The following is a 16,463-nucleotide window of genomic DNA, read 5'->3' on the forward strand; positions in this document are numbered from 1 at the left end:
GATACAGGGTGTTAATTAGAAAAAAATTTTTTTTAAATAAAAGCGGTGGATGAATTTGACACAGATTTGTTTGAATAACATATAACAATGTTCTGTAAAGTACAACACTTCACTTACCGACTCTAATATTTTTTTAGGCGTTTTAGGATCAATATTAGGTATTTATTAAATGCCATTATAGCCGTGGATGAAAATGACACAAAATGCGTGTGTACGTCGGAAGCCACTTTGCCTTTACAGGGAAACAAAGAATTTCGTCTCTAATATTTTTTTTACAGAATGCTGATTGAAAACAGAAATACCTAAATTTCTACCTAAGCAAATACCTAGGATGACACAAAATATTATTTTTAGGTTTAGTATATGGTCTGGAAACTATATATAAAAAATAAGCAACATTAATATTCTTATAACCTCAGAAGTTATTGGTACAGGTCTACTCTGGTAGTACGGCGATAGGCGGCTCGCGGTGAGGCGGGGCGCGGAGGGAGCGGCTCGTCGCTCCTTGCCACGTGTATTTGTTTATTTGTGTCGTTTTCAAGCAAAAGGTACCACATTGTCGCTTATCATAAGGACATTCTGACAGGTTTTTCGTATAAAGATACAAGCAATTTTCGTCCTTATGGTAAGCGACAATGTGGTACCTTTTGATTGAAAACGTCACATTTACATTTCATTACGTACGTAATATTGACCCGGTTAAGTTAACGTTCCGGTGTTTTTTTATGTTGTTTGTTCAAAATATGATAAGTTAGTCTTTAAAATGAGTTCTTTACGAAGTAAAGCCTTATTACGAATGTGTAGTGTGATAGAAATGTCGTAGAAAACAAAGGTTGTGCGACTAATTATCTTACATAGCTAATCTCACTTTGTAATCATTGCTGAAAACCCTGTGAAAAACGAAACTATTACGTTTTTTTTTGAAATCTTAAGATAACCTATATAGGTACTAAACTGTTTATCGTCGTCCGCTGTCTGTCATGAACTAGTCGTCAACTGGTCTTATGATTGTCATGTCTAATTTTGAATTTAAATGTCGGTCGTTTCAAATGTTCCAATATTTCAAATATGTATGTCAGTCAGCTAGTCAGTCAGTCGGTCTGTCAGGTCGCCACGGAGGTTAGAAGCCCCGACAGGTACCTACTTACAAAAATCTTAACGTAAATTAAAAATAAAAAGTGACAAACACAAAAATAATTGAATGATAGTTATACCTGACAATATAATATAAGTAATGCACGAGTACTACCTTGTTACATACTTCTGTAGTAGTTTCTTTCTTTTGTAGAAGATAACTAATAAATGCATAAAAAGTAAGTGAAATTATGAACATAATTTATAAAACATATTTTTTTACTCTTCTTTTTATTTTTATTACTAAAAGCAAGAAAGAGTTTCAAACAGTGTCAGTAGAGGCAAAATATTAGTTTAAACATATATTTGGATCGCTGGAGTGTGTTATTTTCAAATACATAGAAACGTATAGTTAATGATTCTGATTCTGAATAAAATTTTTGGAGTAACTGACCTTAATATTTTTACTAGGTATCTTCTAATGCCCACAATAAATTTACACCAAACCTGAACCAAAACCTGAGTTCCACTAGGTACAGCCGGGGTTCAGCATCAGCTCTATCTTGGGTACTGCTCTTCCAAGTGCTCATCAAGGCGTGTCGGATGACCAAAACAGCGTTTGCCTACGTTGTACCAAACCTGAGTTCCACTAGGTACAGCCAAAGTTCAGCATCAGCTTTATCTTGGGTACTGCTCCCCCAAGTGCTCATTAAGACGTGTTGGATGACCAAAACAGCGTGTGCCTATGTTGCACCAAACCAGAGTTCCACTAGGTACAACCAGGGTTCAGCATCAGCTCAGCTCTATGTATACTAAAACCTTTTCCAGAATGTAACAAACACTTTTCTGAAAACCGCATCAAAATCGGTTCAGCCAAACGCGAGATAATCGCGGACAAACATACGGGTCAAACTGAGACCCTTTTTTTAAGGCGGTTAATTTTTTTGGAGTAACTGACCTTCTGCCGTTAATTCCGCCTTTTACACTTACTGGGATTCAATATTAAATAAAGTACATACAAACAAACACACACACACACACACACACACATACATACATACATACATACATACATATATACATACATACATACATGCAAAACATGCATATGCTATTTTATACATAAGGCTCTTTCCACCAATCGATTGATCTACTTTATAACCAATGATGTAAGGACTAATGGAAGTCGGGCTCCTTGTATGTAATGTGAGTTAGCACATTATAAATTGGATTATCTTGTGTAGTCTGGTTACGCGTTTTACTAGGAGCACTAATACAACGAACTCTTACAACTTAAGATAAAAGAACTACGCGTGACCATCTCAATATTCCCCATGCCCTGGTTACACGTTTTACTAGAAGTTGATACAATGTAGTCTTCTAACTTTAGATAAACGAAAACCGCAATAAGCCCGCGAGCCGTGGCCACGCGAAATAGTATGAGCGCTCATACAACGAACTCGTCTAACTTTAAGTTAACATAGTTACGCGCAACCACTAAATGTATGAAACAGTGGTTACGCCAAACTATGTTTATGCGTTTATTTCAAAAACTATGTACTTTTACAAAAAAAAAGTTAAGAAATATTATTCTTCACGTCTATTGAAACACAAAACACATATTAAAAATGACTTAACTTAATAAACTCACGAAATATATGAGTTTATTAGTTTTCACGCTCACCAAAAACTTTAAAGTCGATTTACTCAAAACTGTGTTTTTTGAGATAGCAGAGATACGTCTAACACGGCAGTACTACCTACGTAAGAAAAATAAAAAACCGGCTAAGTGCGAGTCGGACTCGCGCACGAAGGGTTTCGTACCATTACGGAAAAAAACAGGTTAAAAAAAACCCCGTTTGTTGTATGGGAGCCCCATTTAAATATTGTTTTTAGTATTTGTTGTTATAGCGGCAACAGAAATACATCATCTGTGAAAATTTCAACTGTCTAGCTATCACGGTTCATGAGATACAGCCTGGTGACAGACAGACAGACGGACAGACGGACGAACGGACGTACAGCGGAATCTCAGTAATAGGGTCCCGTTTTTACCCTTTGGGTACGGAACCCTAAAAACGATTTCAAAATCTGCGAAATAATGTAGTTAGGTTGGAGGGCATTAAAAGAAATAGACCATATATAATGTCCTATAGATTCACCTCGCAATATATAGCTACGGGTTAAAAATACAACCTGTACATTACAATAGATACATACACTCTAAAAACAAATACCTTCCTTAACTAGGGGAAAGTGGGATAGAACCGTGACGTTAAGGGAAAAGTTTAATAAAAACCATAGTTTTATTAAAATCTACAAACTTTACTAGTCTCTGTTTAATTGACTTAATTAACTACACATTTAATTAGTGAGATCACTATTTACTTTATCACACGTGGAAAAAACAAACAACTTTTAAATCTCTATTTTGTCCGGTTTTATCCCATGCCTTGTCCAAAACCGGGTATACCAAAGCCCAATACCCGATTTTGCCCCTTACTAAAAATAGCAATGTGAGTTACATTGCTATTTTTAGTAAAAGTCAAGTTCTTCAGGTTCCTAAAAGCATATACCGTTAGCGCTGCGTGTCCAATTATAAATCACCCTATACCCAAAGGGGAAGGTTTTAGTCCGTTGGCGACTGGCGATGGCATTCCATCCTAGGGTCAGTCAGTCAGTCGAGTCGGGCATGCCACCAGCCAGGACCGGCCTGGTGGTATCCAATGAGGATTTCCTTCCCCTTCGCAAAAAAAAACCAGTAAAGCATTCATGGGCTCATTTTTAGGTTTCCGTACCCAAAGGGTAAAAACGGGACCCTTTACTATTAAGACTCCGCTCTGTCCGCCTGTCTGTCACCAGGCTGTATCTTATGAACCGTGATAGCTAGACAAGTAGACAGTTGAAATATTCACAGATGATGTGTTTGTGTTGCCGCCATAATAACAAATACTAAAACCAGAATAAAGTGCGACAAATTGGTATAGTGATGAATTCTATGGAATTTATATATCAGGCACCGCTAAAAACGTTTTTCTTATTTAATATCTGTACCCCGTCACGCGCGTCATTTAACTTTTGTTGACAAACTTACCAAGATGGTAGACGGCAGTGACCAAAGCGTTCGTCAATCTTCAGATACTTTCTAAGTAGCCATATCCTTGTTTTACCCTTTGTCACGGGTTTGGACTAATCTCCCTTACTATATAAAGTATCTACCATACGGACTGAGCCAGCGCGGGAAGTGGGGACTAAAGACCAAGGCATCTAAAAATGCTTTAGCTCCGGTTCCGGTAACTTAAAAGCCGTCACAAGTCAGGTTAGGACAGTAAAATTGTGAACGTTTTAAATCGCTAATAATTGTTAATTAACATCAACGTCAAGAGCACGCCCATTATAATAATCAGACCTCGCCACAACCAATAGAACACTGCGTCAAACCACGAAAGGGTTGAGTATACTTTGACATGACATTTACAGGTTAACTCAATTAAGCGGTTTGTTAGTCTTACCTTGATCGGTTAACTTTTATTGGAGTGTCTATTCTGAAGGGTTTTGGCAAACTTTGAGACGATGAAGACTTATTATTTGCCTTTTTGCTCTGGTAAAGTTAAATAGAAAGTTTTATAAGTTGGACAAGGATTTCAGAACGATATTTAATTTGGCGATTGGCGTGGCTTCTAAAATACAGTCAACTGCAGAGATAGGTGACCCCAACTCCCAAGCAAGCAAGCAAGAGATACAGGTAGATGACGAGCAAAACAAATTGCAGCTGATTAAAGGTACTTAGTTGTCAAAAATACAGCTGATTATAGGTACTTAGTTGTTAAAAATTTATGACCTGGAAGACTTTAAATTCTTTGGATGGTGTATTATACAATACATATATATATTATTACCTAAAGGTTAGGAATTTTTAGGCTGACGTTTCAATTGTCAAAGTATCTGATACATATCACGTTTAATTAATTTCTAAGCTTAGCATCGTTTGCATACGTTTCTGCTTAATACAGAATTAAACACTTTTCTTAATTTTTGGGCGGTTGGTTTAAAGAGCTTTAGTTTCCTGAAAAATTAACATTTCGCAACCGGCACCTTAACTGTCGCCAAGTAAATAAATATGTGATTGAGGTATGTAGGTACCTCGTCAGCTCTTTAACGTTAGTTGGCATCTGTCAGAGAGAAATATTAGATTCTCGGAAACAATTTAAAATTTCCATATTTCTTCCTGCACCTTATCCCGCTTTATTGAATTACGCTTTATTGTCGTTCACTTATTGAATTTATGTATTACATTTTATTGCAACTATGCTATGCGAAGTAGGTATGGGTAGGATATTTACTTTTGAATGAAATTCTAGGTGACTGATCTGGTATCATTAATTAAAACTGAACTAGCAAATTGAATAGCAATATCGTCAAGATTTTTTTAAACGAAAAAAAGCGAAAAATTGACAGGGCAGATGCCCCGGTTCCCCACTGGCCGGGTTTTAATTTGCCCATTTATTGTCTAAACTTAATAAAAGTCTATAACTTAATAATGCTGAAATACTACACGATTATCAGTATTATCACTTTGGCGTCACAAGCTCAGGCGTGTAGTTGGAGGTGTCGTTTTTCTGCAAATTTCAGCACAATATTGAAGTAATAAATTAAAGGCGAACACAATAGCTCAAGGTGCTTCACGTGCAATATTGTGTTGTTACATTGTTTATTGCCACCCTATTCAATTATATATTTCGAACTTACCACCTTAATCTCGCTTCGTATTGGCCTAGAGCAATTTAAACGTAACTTTTCCAGGTAGTATATAAGGTTTACATTTCAAAATTGTGATCAAACTGACAGGACATATACAAAGTTACAGAAATGCAGGGGCACGCCAGGCGTTTTAATTTTCCGCCATCCTTAAAATTTATGCGTTTCAAATGGAGTCTATTTTTACGAGTTTTAATTTTAGCACCGTTTGACCGCCGGCCATTGCTGATTTCCTGTGCCAGGCAAAATTAAAATTGTATTCAGTTTTTGCGAGGTTTTGTAATTTTTTTCATTTAATAATTTAAGGTCATCTTTTAAGGGTTATTTTGTATTCATTTCACGTTTTCACTGTACCTACCTACCATACCTTACCTAGATCTACATCTAGGTATAGTATGCTCTACAGTTGTTTGAGGATTTCTTGCATTGGAAAAAATATTGGATATATTGGGCACGAAACAAAAAAAAATCTGTATACGAAAATTCCCTAAAGTACACTCAATGTTTATCCACCCGTCCGTTTCGATATCGTTGCGCGCTCCCAGGATTGCGCGGGAAATATTTTTAAATTTGGAACAATATGGTGGACAGCGGGTTGCCATAAATCTAAAGACGGCGTAATGCGAGAATACACGGTGGGAATTATTTATGAAGGGTTGCCAGTTTTAAGTTGATCGGAGCGGAAAAGTAACATTTTACGTAAATAAATCGATAAATCATCTACGTTAAGGATGACTCACGTTAGACCGGGCCGTGACCGGGCCGGAAATGGTTTCCATTGAGGTAATATGTATACACTAGAGTCGGCCTCTCGAAGAAAATGTTTTCGGACCTCAATGAAGTGCATGCACTTCATTGCGTTTAGTCCGCCTCCGACTACTGGCGAGAAGCCACACATTCAAATAAATATTCAAAATTAAAATGCCTTTGTGCGTAATGATAATTTATACTAATATTATAAACCTAATAAACCTACTTATGTATCCGGAATGGGCCACTTACTGGAACAATATTAAAAAAATATATACAACATATAAAAATAGAACTCTTTGGAAGTAGAATACAGTCTGTTTCATATATCTATCAATTGGTTAAACATGTAGCGCCATTCTAAAAATTGCTTGTTTCATCTTCAACGTGGTTTTACTTGTGAAAATTTTCGTGCGATGATTTTTTACGATTTTTGGCGTTGATTAACTCAAAAATAAATAAAGATCGTCATAGTACATATCGCGAAATAGAGGCGTCTCTGGTATGACGAGCATTTGTAAGATATTACATGAACATTTGGCTGTTATAAAAGAAAACATCGGGAACAAGCCGTTTTTGCGTACATAATGCACGTTTTGTATACCAAAATCCGAATGCGAAAGTGCTATGTAAAGTGGTTTCAACGATTAAATATAAAAAGTACATCGTTCATCTTGGCGAACCAATGTAAAAACAATAAAAGCATATATAACTATAGTTTTTTGTTATTTTTTTGCTTTACCGGATACATAAGTAGCAACCCTCGTTGGTCCTCATTGGCCGTTGGCTCAAAATGGTCCACTGGAAAAAACTGCTGTTTTAAGCTCTGTCCTTCTGTCACCTGTATCTCATGAACCTAGATAGATAGACAGTTGAAATTTTTACAGATGATGTAATTCTGTTGCCGCTGTAACAACAAATACTAAAAAATAAATATTTAAGTGGTGCTCCCATACAACAAACGTGATTTTTTGCCGTTTTTTGCGTAATAGTACGAAATCCTTCGTGCGCGACTTCGACTCGCACTTGGCCGGTTTTTTTTCATTTGCTTGTTTTTTTTTAATTAAAGAGTATTTTGTTCTTTAAGCGCGATTAGATCAAAATTGTTACGAGAGTCAAAGTAAGGATTTTTATATCGCCCGTGTTCGAATACCCCTCACATGCCCTATACTCGTACTCCTAATAGTTGCAGACTCCCTGCCAGAAGCGACATTACCGACAATGCAAACGCATTAATGCATCATTAACGGAATCGACGTCATACGTCGCGGAATGGGCACAGGAAATACTGTAGGTAAGTAATTATAATAGCAGACCAACTGGCCTGTAATGGTTGAGTTATAGTCATCGCTAAAGAACTTTATGACCAGTGTTGGCCTCTCCAAAAAACTCCACTATGACCAGAAAGCGACTTGAGTAAGACCAAGATAACTCTGCAGCAATTTTTATAGCACAGACGTGCAAATATTATTTAAATGTCATAATTTCATAGAAGTTTGACGTTTAAGATAACACTTGCACGTCTGTGCTATAAAAAATCGCTGCAGAGTTATCTTGGTCTGACTCTAAACATATAATAGCTACTTCTACACCCACCCGTAAGAATCTTGTTGAATTGGTTAAAATAAAAAAAAACTTTACAGTACATATGGTGCTACTTTCTCGCACTAGTGCGTAAAGTGCACTTTTTGTGCATATGTCGAAAGTTTAAAGGGCCATATGTACTGTAATTCGCAACTCGTGTCGATTTAACACACTCCCTGCGGTCGTGTTTTAATTTATGGCCACTCGTTTCGAATTTCCTCTTTTCCGCACTTGTATCGAAAATAACTATTCTGAAGGTTATTTAATTAGGTATTGAAATACTATTTAATTGCACACGAGTATGCAGTTTGATGTTATCAAATAATACAAATACACAATTTGCTCTAAAATGTCGTTTATAATCGAAATGCATTTGACCATTGTGGCTTATAATTATTATCATAATAATTTATTTTTAACACTAGCGACTACGTAAGAGAACCTTGTTGCCTGACATGTACTAGTACATAATATACGTTAAGTAAAAGGTAAGGAAAACATAATAATTGGCCTTTCGATAAATCTATAGTATTTTGTGCAACAGGTACCTTACAAGGGTTCTTAAAATACAAGGAACGAAGTTATAAAACGAGACCACAGAATAAATAATAGTACTACGTCGAGACGAAGTCGAGTTTTGTAAAAGCATGGTCGAGAATTGTAAGGCATAATTGGGTAAATCAACTTTTTTGTGTTGTTATCCTGTCCCGTTGTCCAAGGGACAATACTGGCACACTTTGAAGAGATGTTGTATGCCATTCTATTATACCAAAATACCATAAAATCAGAATTTCAAGTGTCTTTTGTCCCCTGGACAACTAATCGTATCCATGGCAACTAGTAACACTAAAAAGTTGATTCGCCCAATTATGTACGTCCGTTGCATTGAATATTTTTTCTAGCAGGCCAATTAGAACGTACACTGATTTCAGAATGATATCTAAATTATCTATAAACATCGGTATCAACATTCTATTTTCCGGTAGGTATAGCAAAAAAAGAAATACATTTACATATTTAAAAAATAATAATGTTTATTTTCTTTTTACTTTTAAATTGAATTATGATTGAGCTTTCTCGCCTCGAGAATCCTCGAGTTTACTTAAATTCGCTGTATTTTTTTTACTATGGTATCTGATGCTACATAAACTAATAACAGACCTAGATATACCTTATCTTATTGTAAATACAAAGTTTCAGAGCAACCTAGCTAGTCCTTTTTAAATGAGAGCGTATCTACGTTTGTATGGAGAACCGAGCTTGCCGGGGACTCTTAATACTTTCAGTACTTACCTTCCCATAACCTTAGTCAAAGTGGAAAGGTCCGGCCGCTTCTCCATGCAAACGTAGTCCCCATTTTCCTCTCTGGATATTGACATTGTGGAAAACAATTTTACATAATTTGATGTAAAAATACCATACCATAGTTATGGCCCTACAAATTTTTAAATGCTCCTAACTCTTTTAATAATTAAAAATTCGAAAAATCTAACGTAAGGACATAGCAGCTGTGGTTGATATTTACACAACAAATTGTGTCAAAATATTTTGAATAATGCTAAAATCCAGGGAGGAAAATGAGGACTACGTTTGTATATGAAAAGGCGATTTCGCGCGTTTCCTCCATTTTCGTCTTAAGTAATTTAAAATAGATATAATTATTCTAACAGACGTCAAAGGTTGACAGCAAAATCCATGAATAAAGATGTAATCTATTCAAATCTTTAAAACATTATTAGCGTCTTTCTTTTTGTTTATAAAAAATAAAGGTTCAAAAATAATAGATGTATTTGTTTTTCTGCAAACTACTCTACCATAAAAATTGAACGTTGATACCGATGTTTATCTATAACCACATGGCTATATATTAATAAAATAAAAATAGCCTTTATTAGCCTTTATGGCTATATATTAGTTTTGAATAATACCATCCAAAAAAATAAAAATAAAACAAGTAAAATATAATGAGTAGGTAACAGTATTTGTAATATGTTATCTTTCCGAATAACACGCCACTAACTGTCAGTATAACTTTTATTCGAGGTAACAAATGAATACTCATATTTTGTTTTGGTTCATATTGTTATTAGTTGCGTCTGTTGACACCAAGGTACCTATTTCTCTATATTCATTGAACTTTACTTGTTACACGATATAAATAATATTTAGTATTTAGAACAAACCAACAATTTGGCTTTTAACAAAATTATATAGTATTTTTTATGTATTCTGAACTTTATAGAATGTTGCGTTGCGTTGTCCACCATAATGTACGGTGGGTTGTTGTGAGTTGTTGTTACCAGTGCTAACACATGAGAAAAAAAACCTAGTAGTACCACCAACTCACTTTGGTTTTAATATTTTAATATTTAATACTGACAAAAATACTCGCGGCAGTAATGTAGCTATACGAACGTCACTGATTTTTTATCAAGGAAGTAGACAGTGACAACCCGCGCCAAGTCTTCATGTCGCAAGAATAATGCAGCTGCAGTTGCCTTCCGAATGTCACCTTAACCTTTCTGAATTAAGTTGTTAAATAAAATGTAAAAATATATCAATCCCATAAAATGAATGAATGAGTGAAATGGTAGAGAATGCCTTTAGGCATTAAGTCCGCCATTTGTATTTTTTTGTATTTTGTGCAATAAAGTTTAAATAAATAAATAAATAAAATGTGTTTATTTTTCAGATTTCTTATTACATAGTGACGGAAAGACCTAAGGTGACTCACATAAACTCCAAGTACCTGTCATATGTCAATTTTACGTCTGTGAGGAAAAACCGCCGAAGCCCAATGTATTACGTCGACATACATTACCAACAGCTGGTGTCTATCGACGATAATTTTGAAGTACGTAACAATTTTACAATATAGTGTGTTATCATTAAGTAGGGAAGTTAAAGTCAAATTTTACGGCCAATGCTTATAAGATGTCACAGCGATAAGATACCGATCTGTCAGTGTCAAAAGGGACGTTTTTAGGGTTCCGTACCTCAAAAGGAAAAAAAAACGGAACCCTTATAGGATCACTCGTGCGTCTTTCTGTCTGTCTGTCCGTCTGTCACAGCCTATTTTCTCCGAAACTACTGGAGCAATTAAGTTAAAATTTGGTATACATATGTAAGTTTGTGACCCAAAGACGGACATGTAACGTAAACAAATGAATTTTAGACATGGAAGCCACTTTTAAACCACTTTTAGCCACTAGAAAACTAAAAAATAAAGTTTTTCAAACTAGATCGTGTTACATATCAAATGAAAGGGCTCATTGTGTGAATATCAAATATATTTTTTTTATAATTTTAGGATAAACAATTTAAAAGTTATTCAAGAAAATAGGCAAAAAATGACCATTCCCCCCTTTATCTCCGAAACTATATTTTTGAAAAAATACACAAAATAGATCTTTACCTATAGATTACAGGAAATCTATTAGAAATTGCAGTCAAGCGTGAGTCGGACTTAATTACTTAGTTTTTGATGCGACCCCCTACGGGTTTTTTAAAGACATTTCACTCATGTTTCACATAAAAAATACATTGTTTAAATTGTGTAATGTACGGAACCCTTGGAACGTGAGTCCGACACGCACTTGGCCGGTTTTTTTTTGTAGAAGAAATCGCTGTGACATCTAATAAGCATTGTTCGAATTGGGCGGTTAGTCGTCCATAAGTGAGTAGGCCTGTGGTGCCTCCAGTAGGATTAGGATGTAAACACCTACCTGACTGATGATGACGATGTGCCTATTGATTAAATGCTCAGTAAGGATATAATATGTTTAAGAAACCTAGTTAGGTTAGTAGTTACTAGCAAATTGTAAACAAAAAAAAATACTGCGAAGTTGTAGCTACAACTAGCCTCCATGACGCAAGTTTTGCGATAGCATCATCCAACTCGTATGGTACAGAACTTATAAACTTTAGGGTTTTGTATTTTTTTCCTCGCCAGCGATGTATTTTCTGAATATTTACAGGTAGACTTCTATTTCTTTCAATTCCTGAGCAACGAGTACCGTCGTAGCTTCGTAGAGATGCACTTTAGGTGGTGCAGCCTCATCCACAAGGATCCGTTTTTTGGCGCCGCTATGAAGCAAGGCAAGCTCGCAAGACCCTGTCCTTATCCACCGGTACACTACATTTGTCACTTAATCATATTTAGGGTTCAGTAGTCAATTAGGATATCCGTCTGTCCATATGCGATTTAGCTCAGTGATCGCTAGTAATATAAAGGTACAATTTGAAATGGGTACCTATCAGTGGCGGGCAGTCCTTACACTTCGATACAGACTTGCTTAATTAACAGACAGTTACTTAAGCTCTTGTCCTAGAAATTATAATGGAGGAAAACCGCTGCCATTGATGGGTATGTATATCAATTATATCGACTACTACATAACTTTACTAAGCCGTCGAAAAAGAACAAACTATTGTTTTATCCACTGCCAAAACCTACGATAATTTTTTCCATAGTTTTCTTACATGAGAAAGTATAAAAACTAATTTGAACTTGATCCGGCTGAGTCGTTTGTTTTAGTTTTCAGAGCACAAATGCAATATAAACATACTAGCTTCTGCCCCTTGATTTCGTCCGCACAGAAGCTGTAAAACAATTGGAATCAAAATGTAATCGAAACCTGTTCAACCGTTTTTGTGCGATGGAGGAACCTACTTGTTCATTTATTTCTTTTTGTCCTTACTAATTAAAACACCTCGCTATCTACTTTATATTTTTATACATATATAAAACCAAATCAGGTTAATTACATTTATTTATATAACTCAAGAACGGCTGGACTGATTTTAATGATTTTGGGTTTGTTGGATCTGTTTCTGATATCCGCATAAGGCCGAAGGCCCGAAGCGTCCCGAAGAGGCGTGCCTATTCGCGGCCGCGGCCAAAGATCGAGTTGCGGGAGGTTAGTGCTCAGACAAAGTACAATAGTACAAGTGTTTGAATTCGATGTCCGAACATCATGCCCCGCGTAGAGCCCAAGGCCCGGAGCGTACGACCTGTGGATGCTTCCTGAGAATTCCTCCGCAAGTATCTTAAATGCGAAGGCCGAAGGTCAAGCACCGCGTGGGGCCAAAGGCCAGAAGCATCCCAGAAAGTCGTGCCTTTAAGTTCAAGCATGAGTCGGACTTACTTACTTACTTCGCTGGCTCAGCGACCCGAAGTGGATCTTGGCCTCCGATACTAGGTTTCGCCATTCGTTCCTATCCTGTGCGATCCGACGCCATTCAGCCGCCAGGATGTCACATAGGTCCTTCTGGACCTCATCGATCCACCGGTACCTAGGCCTTCCGACTGGACGTCTCCCAGTTGGTCGCCCCAGATAAGCTTTTTTGGCCGCACGATCCTCTCCCATCCTCTCCACGTGGCCGAGCCAGCGAAGCCGAGCAGCCTTGCTCTCGCCGATGATGTTGGGCTCGCCCACCAGTTCTTCCACCTCCAGGTTCTTCCTCACTCTCCAAGAGCCATCCTCCCGTCTTGTAGGGCCTAAGATCCTTCTAAAGATCTTCCTCTCTGCCACCAAGAGCTTGTTTTCCTCCTTCAAGGTCAACGTCCACGCTTCGCATCCATATACCAAGATCGGTCTTATCACGGTCTTGTAAACTCTAAGCTTGGACGTTAATATTTTGTGAAGGGCTGCTGAACATCTTAGGGCATTCTGGATACGGATGTCGATTTCGTCTTCTCTCTGGTTGGCGTCTGTTATTGTGCAACTGAGTCGGACTGAACACAATAAATGCGACTAGGCTGTATCTGGCACACAGCCGCAATGGTACTTGTAGGTACTATTGATTGATTAGGTACTATTGTTACGTGTTTGAGCACTATATTCATATATTCATGCCTCCGGCCTCCGCTATTAAAATACTTGCGGAAGTTGTGGGAAGCGCGAACCCGTCGGACGCTCCGAACTTTTAGCCCTACGCGGAGCTCGACCTTGGGTCCACGCATTTGGACACTTGCACTATTGTTCGGCTTTTAATCTACCTATCCAAGCTACTTTGCATAGTTGCAGAGATATACTTAAGCCACCACGCCATAACACTTCATCTGGTTTTTGATCTGACCCATTCGGGTTTTTCAAGACGTTTCACTCACGTTTCTAGTACAAAAAAACATTGTTAAAAATTGTGTAATGTACGGAAACCTTGAAACGCGAGTCCGACTCGCACTTGACCAGTTTTTTGTTGAAGTATTTTGTAAAAGTCATCATGGATATCATTTTGTGGGTTCTCGGGGGTGCAGATTTCGAAAATAGTTACCATTTTAGAATTTGTACTTGTTGTAGAAATTGTACTTGATTTCACGTAAAAGTCGTCCTGTCCTGACTATCGTTTTCTTGATTCTCGGTGGTACGAGTTATGGTAAATTATATAATTGGTGTAAAATGACATATATATTTCATCTTATTGATAAGCGAATTACCTTGTTTCCAGGATGATTACCACATGTACAACATGTCCATCCCATCCGCTGCCATCCCTCCCGGGTTCCCCTTCCAAAAGGGCCGTATATACGCCAACATGACGCTTCATGGAATAGATGTCGTCGGCGGACACATCGATATGGAGCTAAAGGAAAAACGAACTAGGGACCAATTTTAAGAATTGCATCATGGTTATTTGGTTAAGTATATTATGTTTAAAGTGGCGCTGCCAAACCTTGTCTCTGCCAAATCGGTACATTGTTAGCTTAGTTAGTTAGTTTAAAAAAATCTAAAAACGCTTGCTGAGAGCGACCAACCAAGCAAGCTAGCAAGCAAGGAAAACAAACAGCAAAGAAGCTCACGATATAGGTATGTAAAATAAGCAGGCCTTAAGTATAAGATGGTCCCAAAAGTGACATTTGGATGGTAACTACAGCTGCTTTACTTCTGTGGCATTACGGCTGGGGCGTTGATGCGGGCGCTGTCGCTGTCGCTGTCACTGTAAGTTTCCTTGACAATTCGATTCGTTGTCGCAGTACCTCCGCGAATAGAATGTTCAATCCCTTTTCATGATCATTCCTCTCATGAATTTCGGATTGCACCTGCACCTGCATTATTTACTGCTGCAATTTGCAATGCTGCTATCAGGTGTCATTGTCATTCTCTTTGATAAAATTAGTAACGGATTGAACATCCCAAAATCAACTCAACTGACAAAATTATTATTATGGGTTAAAACGTAATATCCTGAATTGCTTATAAACCAACTCTAGCGTTGCATTTTTTTAGACAGAGACATCACGTGCCGAGAAATGATAAAATAAATTTAGTACGTCCCCATTACGAGGCTAATGGGCTGTATCTTCCGTGCTGGGGAATAAAAGATCCGTCGATTAGAAACTTTATGTTTGCAATTTTCTCAGGCCCCTCGCGAAGGCAGCGTGCAAACATGAATGACTTTGTATCGGTGATTGTTGACTTCCAGGTTAGTTTTCTCTTCAATATTTTTTCAAAGTTCCTCGAACATATATTATTAGTACTTAATTTTAATATAAAGATTGAAAATAAATACGAGTTTTTCTGATACTTAAATACTTAAAGATTATCAAGGTTTTAACGGGTTGTTCTCAGTGAATAGGAATATAAACAGAAATTATTCAATTTATAACCTAAATAAAAACTAAAACGCTTGCTAATAAAATTGCCAGACGCGCTTTATGGTATTTCTGAATAACACAGTTTTTTTGTTATTATGAATTTTAGCTGTAAATCTTCGTTCTATCTGGAAATATATATCTAAAACTGCATCGATTTATTTCAGTATTGTATAACTACATAGTCATAAATAAATTATACAAATGGTTTAATTTTGAAACATTAATTATATAGGACATCTGACAAAAAAAAAACACGAAATTGATTTGAATGATTAAATGATTTAGAATAGTTTTGTATTCAAGTATTAATCTTCACGAGTACGTTCCGTTTAAGAAAAATGTCCCTGGGTGGCTTAATGTAGATACGAGTAAAACACAGCCCGGAGGGAGCAAGGAGCAGGCGACCAGATCGAACCTCTGCAATTTATTCGGGCGGGGAGCTAAAGATATGGACTCAATTATACAGCGTACCTTAATTTGAAAGGTCGATCGGATTGTATTTCTGATATTAAAATAAACGAAGCAAATTCTTTTTGGCATATACGAATATATTCGTTTTAGAATAGGTAAATACATTTTTTTACAAAACACAAAAAAAAATACATGAAACGACAGCATTGTCATCAGTTATTATCGTCATCAGATCATCAATTTATCAACTGGTAAAACAAAATAAATTACTTAAAAAAATATTTTACAA

The 16,463-nt window shown here is 36.8% G+C and overlaps 2 protein-coding genes across 2 annotated transcripts in view; one reads left to right on the forward strand and one right to left on the reverse strand.

The window, feature by feature from the left end:
- Window positions 1–16,463, reverse strand: part of LOC134741688 (GDP-fucose transporter 1) — a 268,676-nt gene that overhangs the window by 58,047 nt on the left and 194,166 nt on the right. The gene's annotated exons all lie outside the window — the stretch shown is intronic.
- On the forward strand, window positions 6,601–14,784 carry LOC134741725 (uncharacterized). The gene is made up of 4 exons (XM_063674618.1): window positions 6,601–6,615; window positions 10,859–11,020; window positions 12,144–12,296; window positions 14,617–14,784. The coding sequence occupies exons 1-4, from the start codon at window positions 6,601–6,603 to the stop codon at window positions 14,782–14,784; spliced, it is 498 nt and encodes a 165-aa protein (XP_063530688.1).

The sequence above is a fragment of the Cydia strobilella genome, chromosome 5 (genome assembly GCF_947568885.1).
Source record: "Cydia strobilella chromosome 5, ilCydStro3.1, whole genome shotgun sequence".
In the NCBI taxonomy this organism is placed as follows: Eukaryota; Metazoa; Arthropoda; class Insecta; order Lepidoptera; family Tortricidae; genus Cydia; species Cydia strobilella.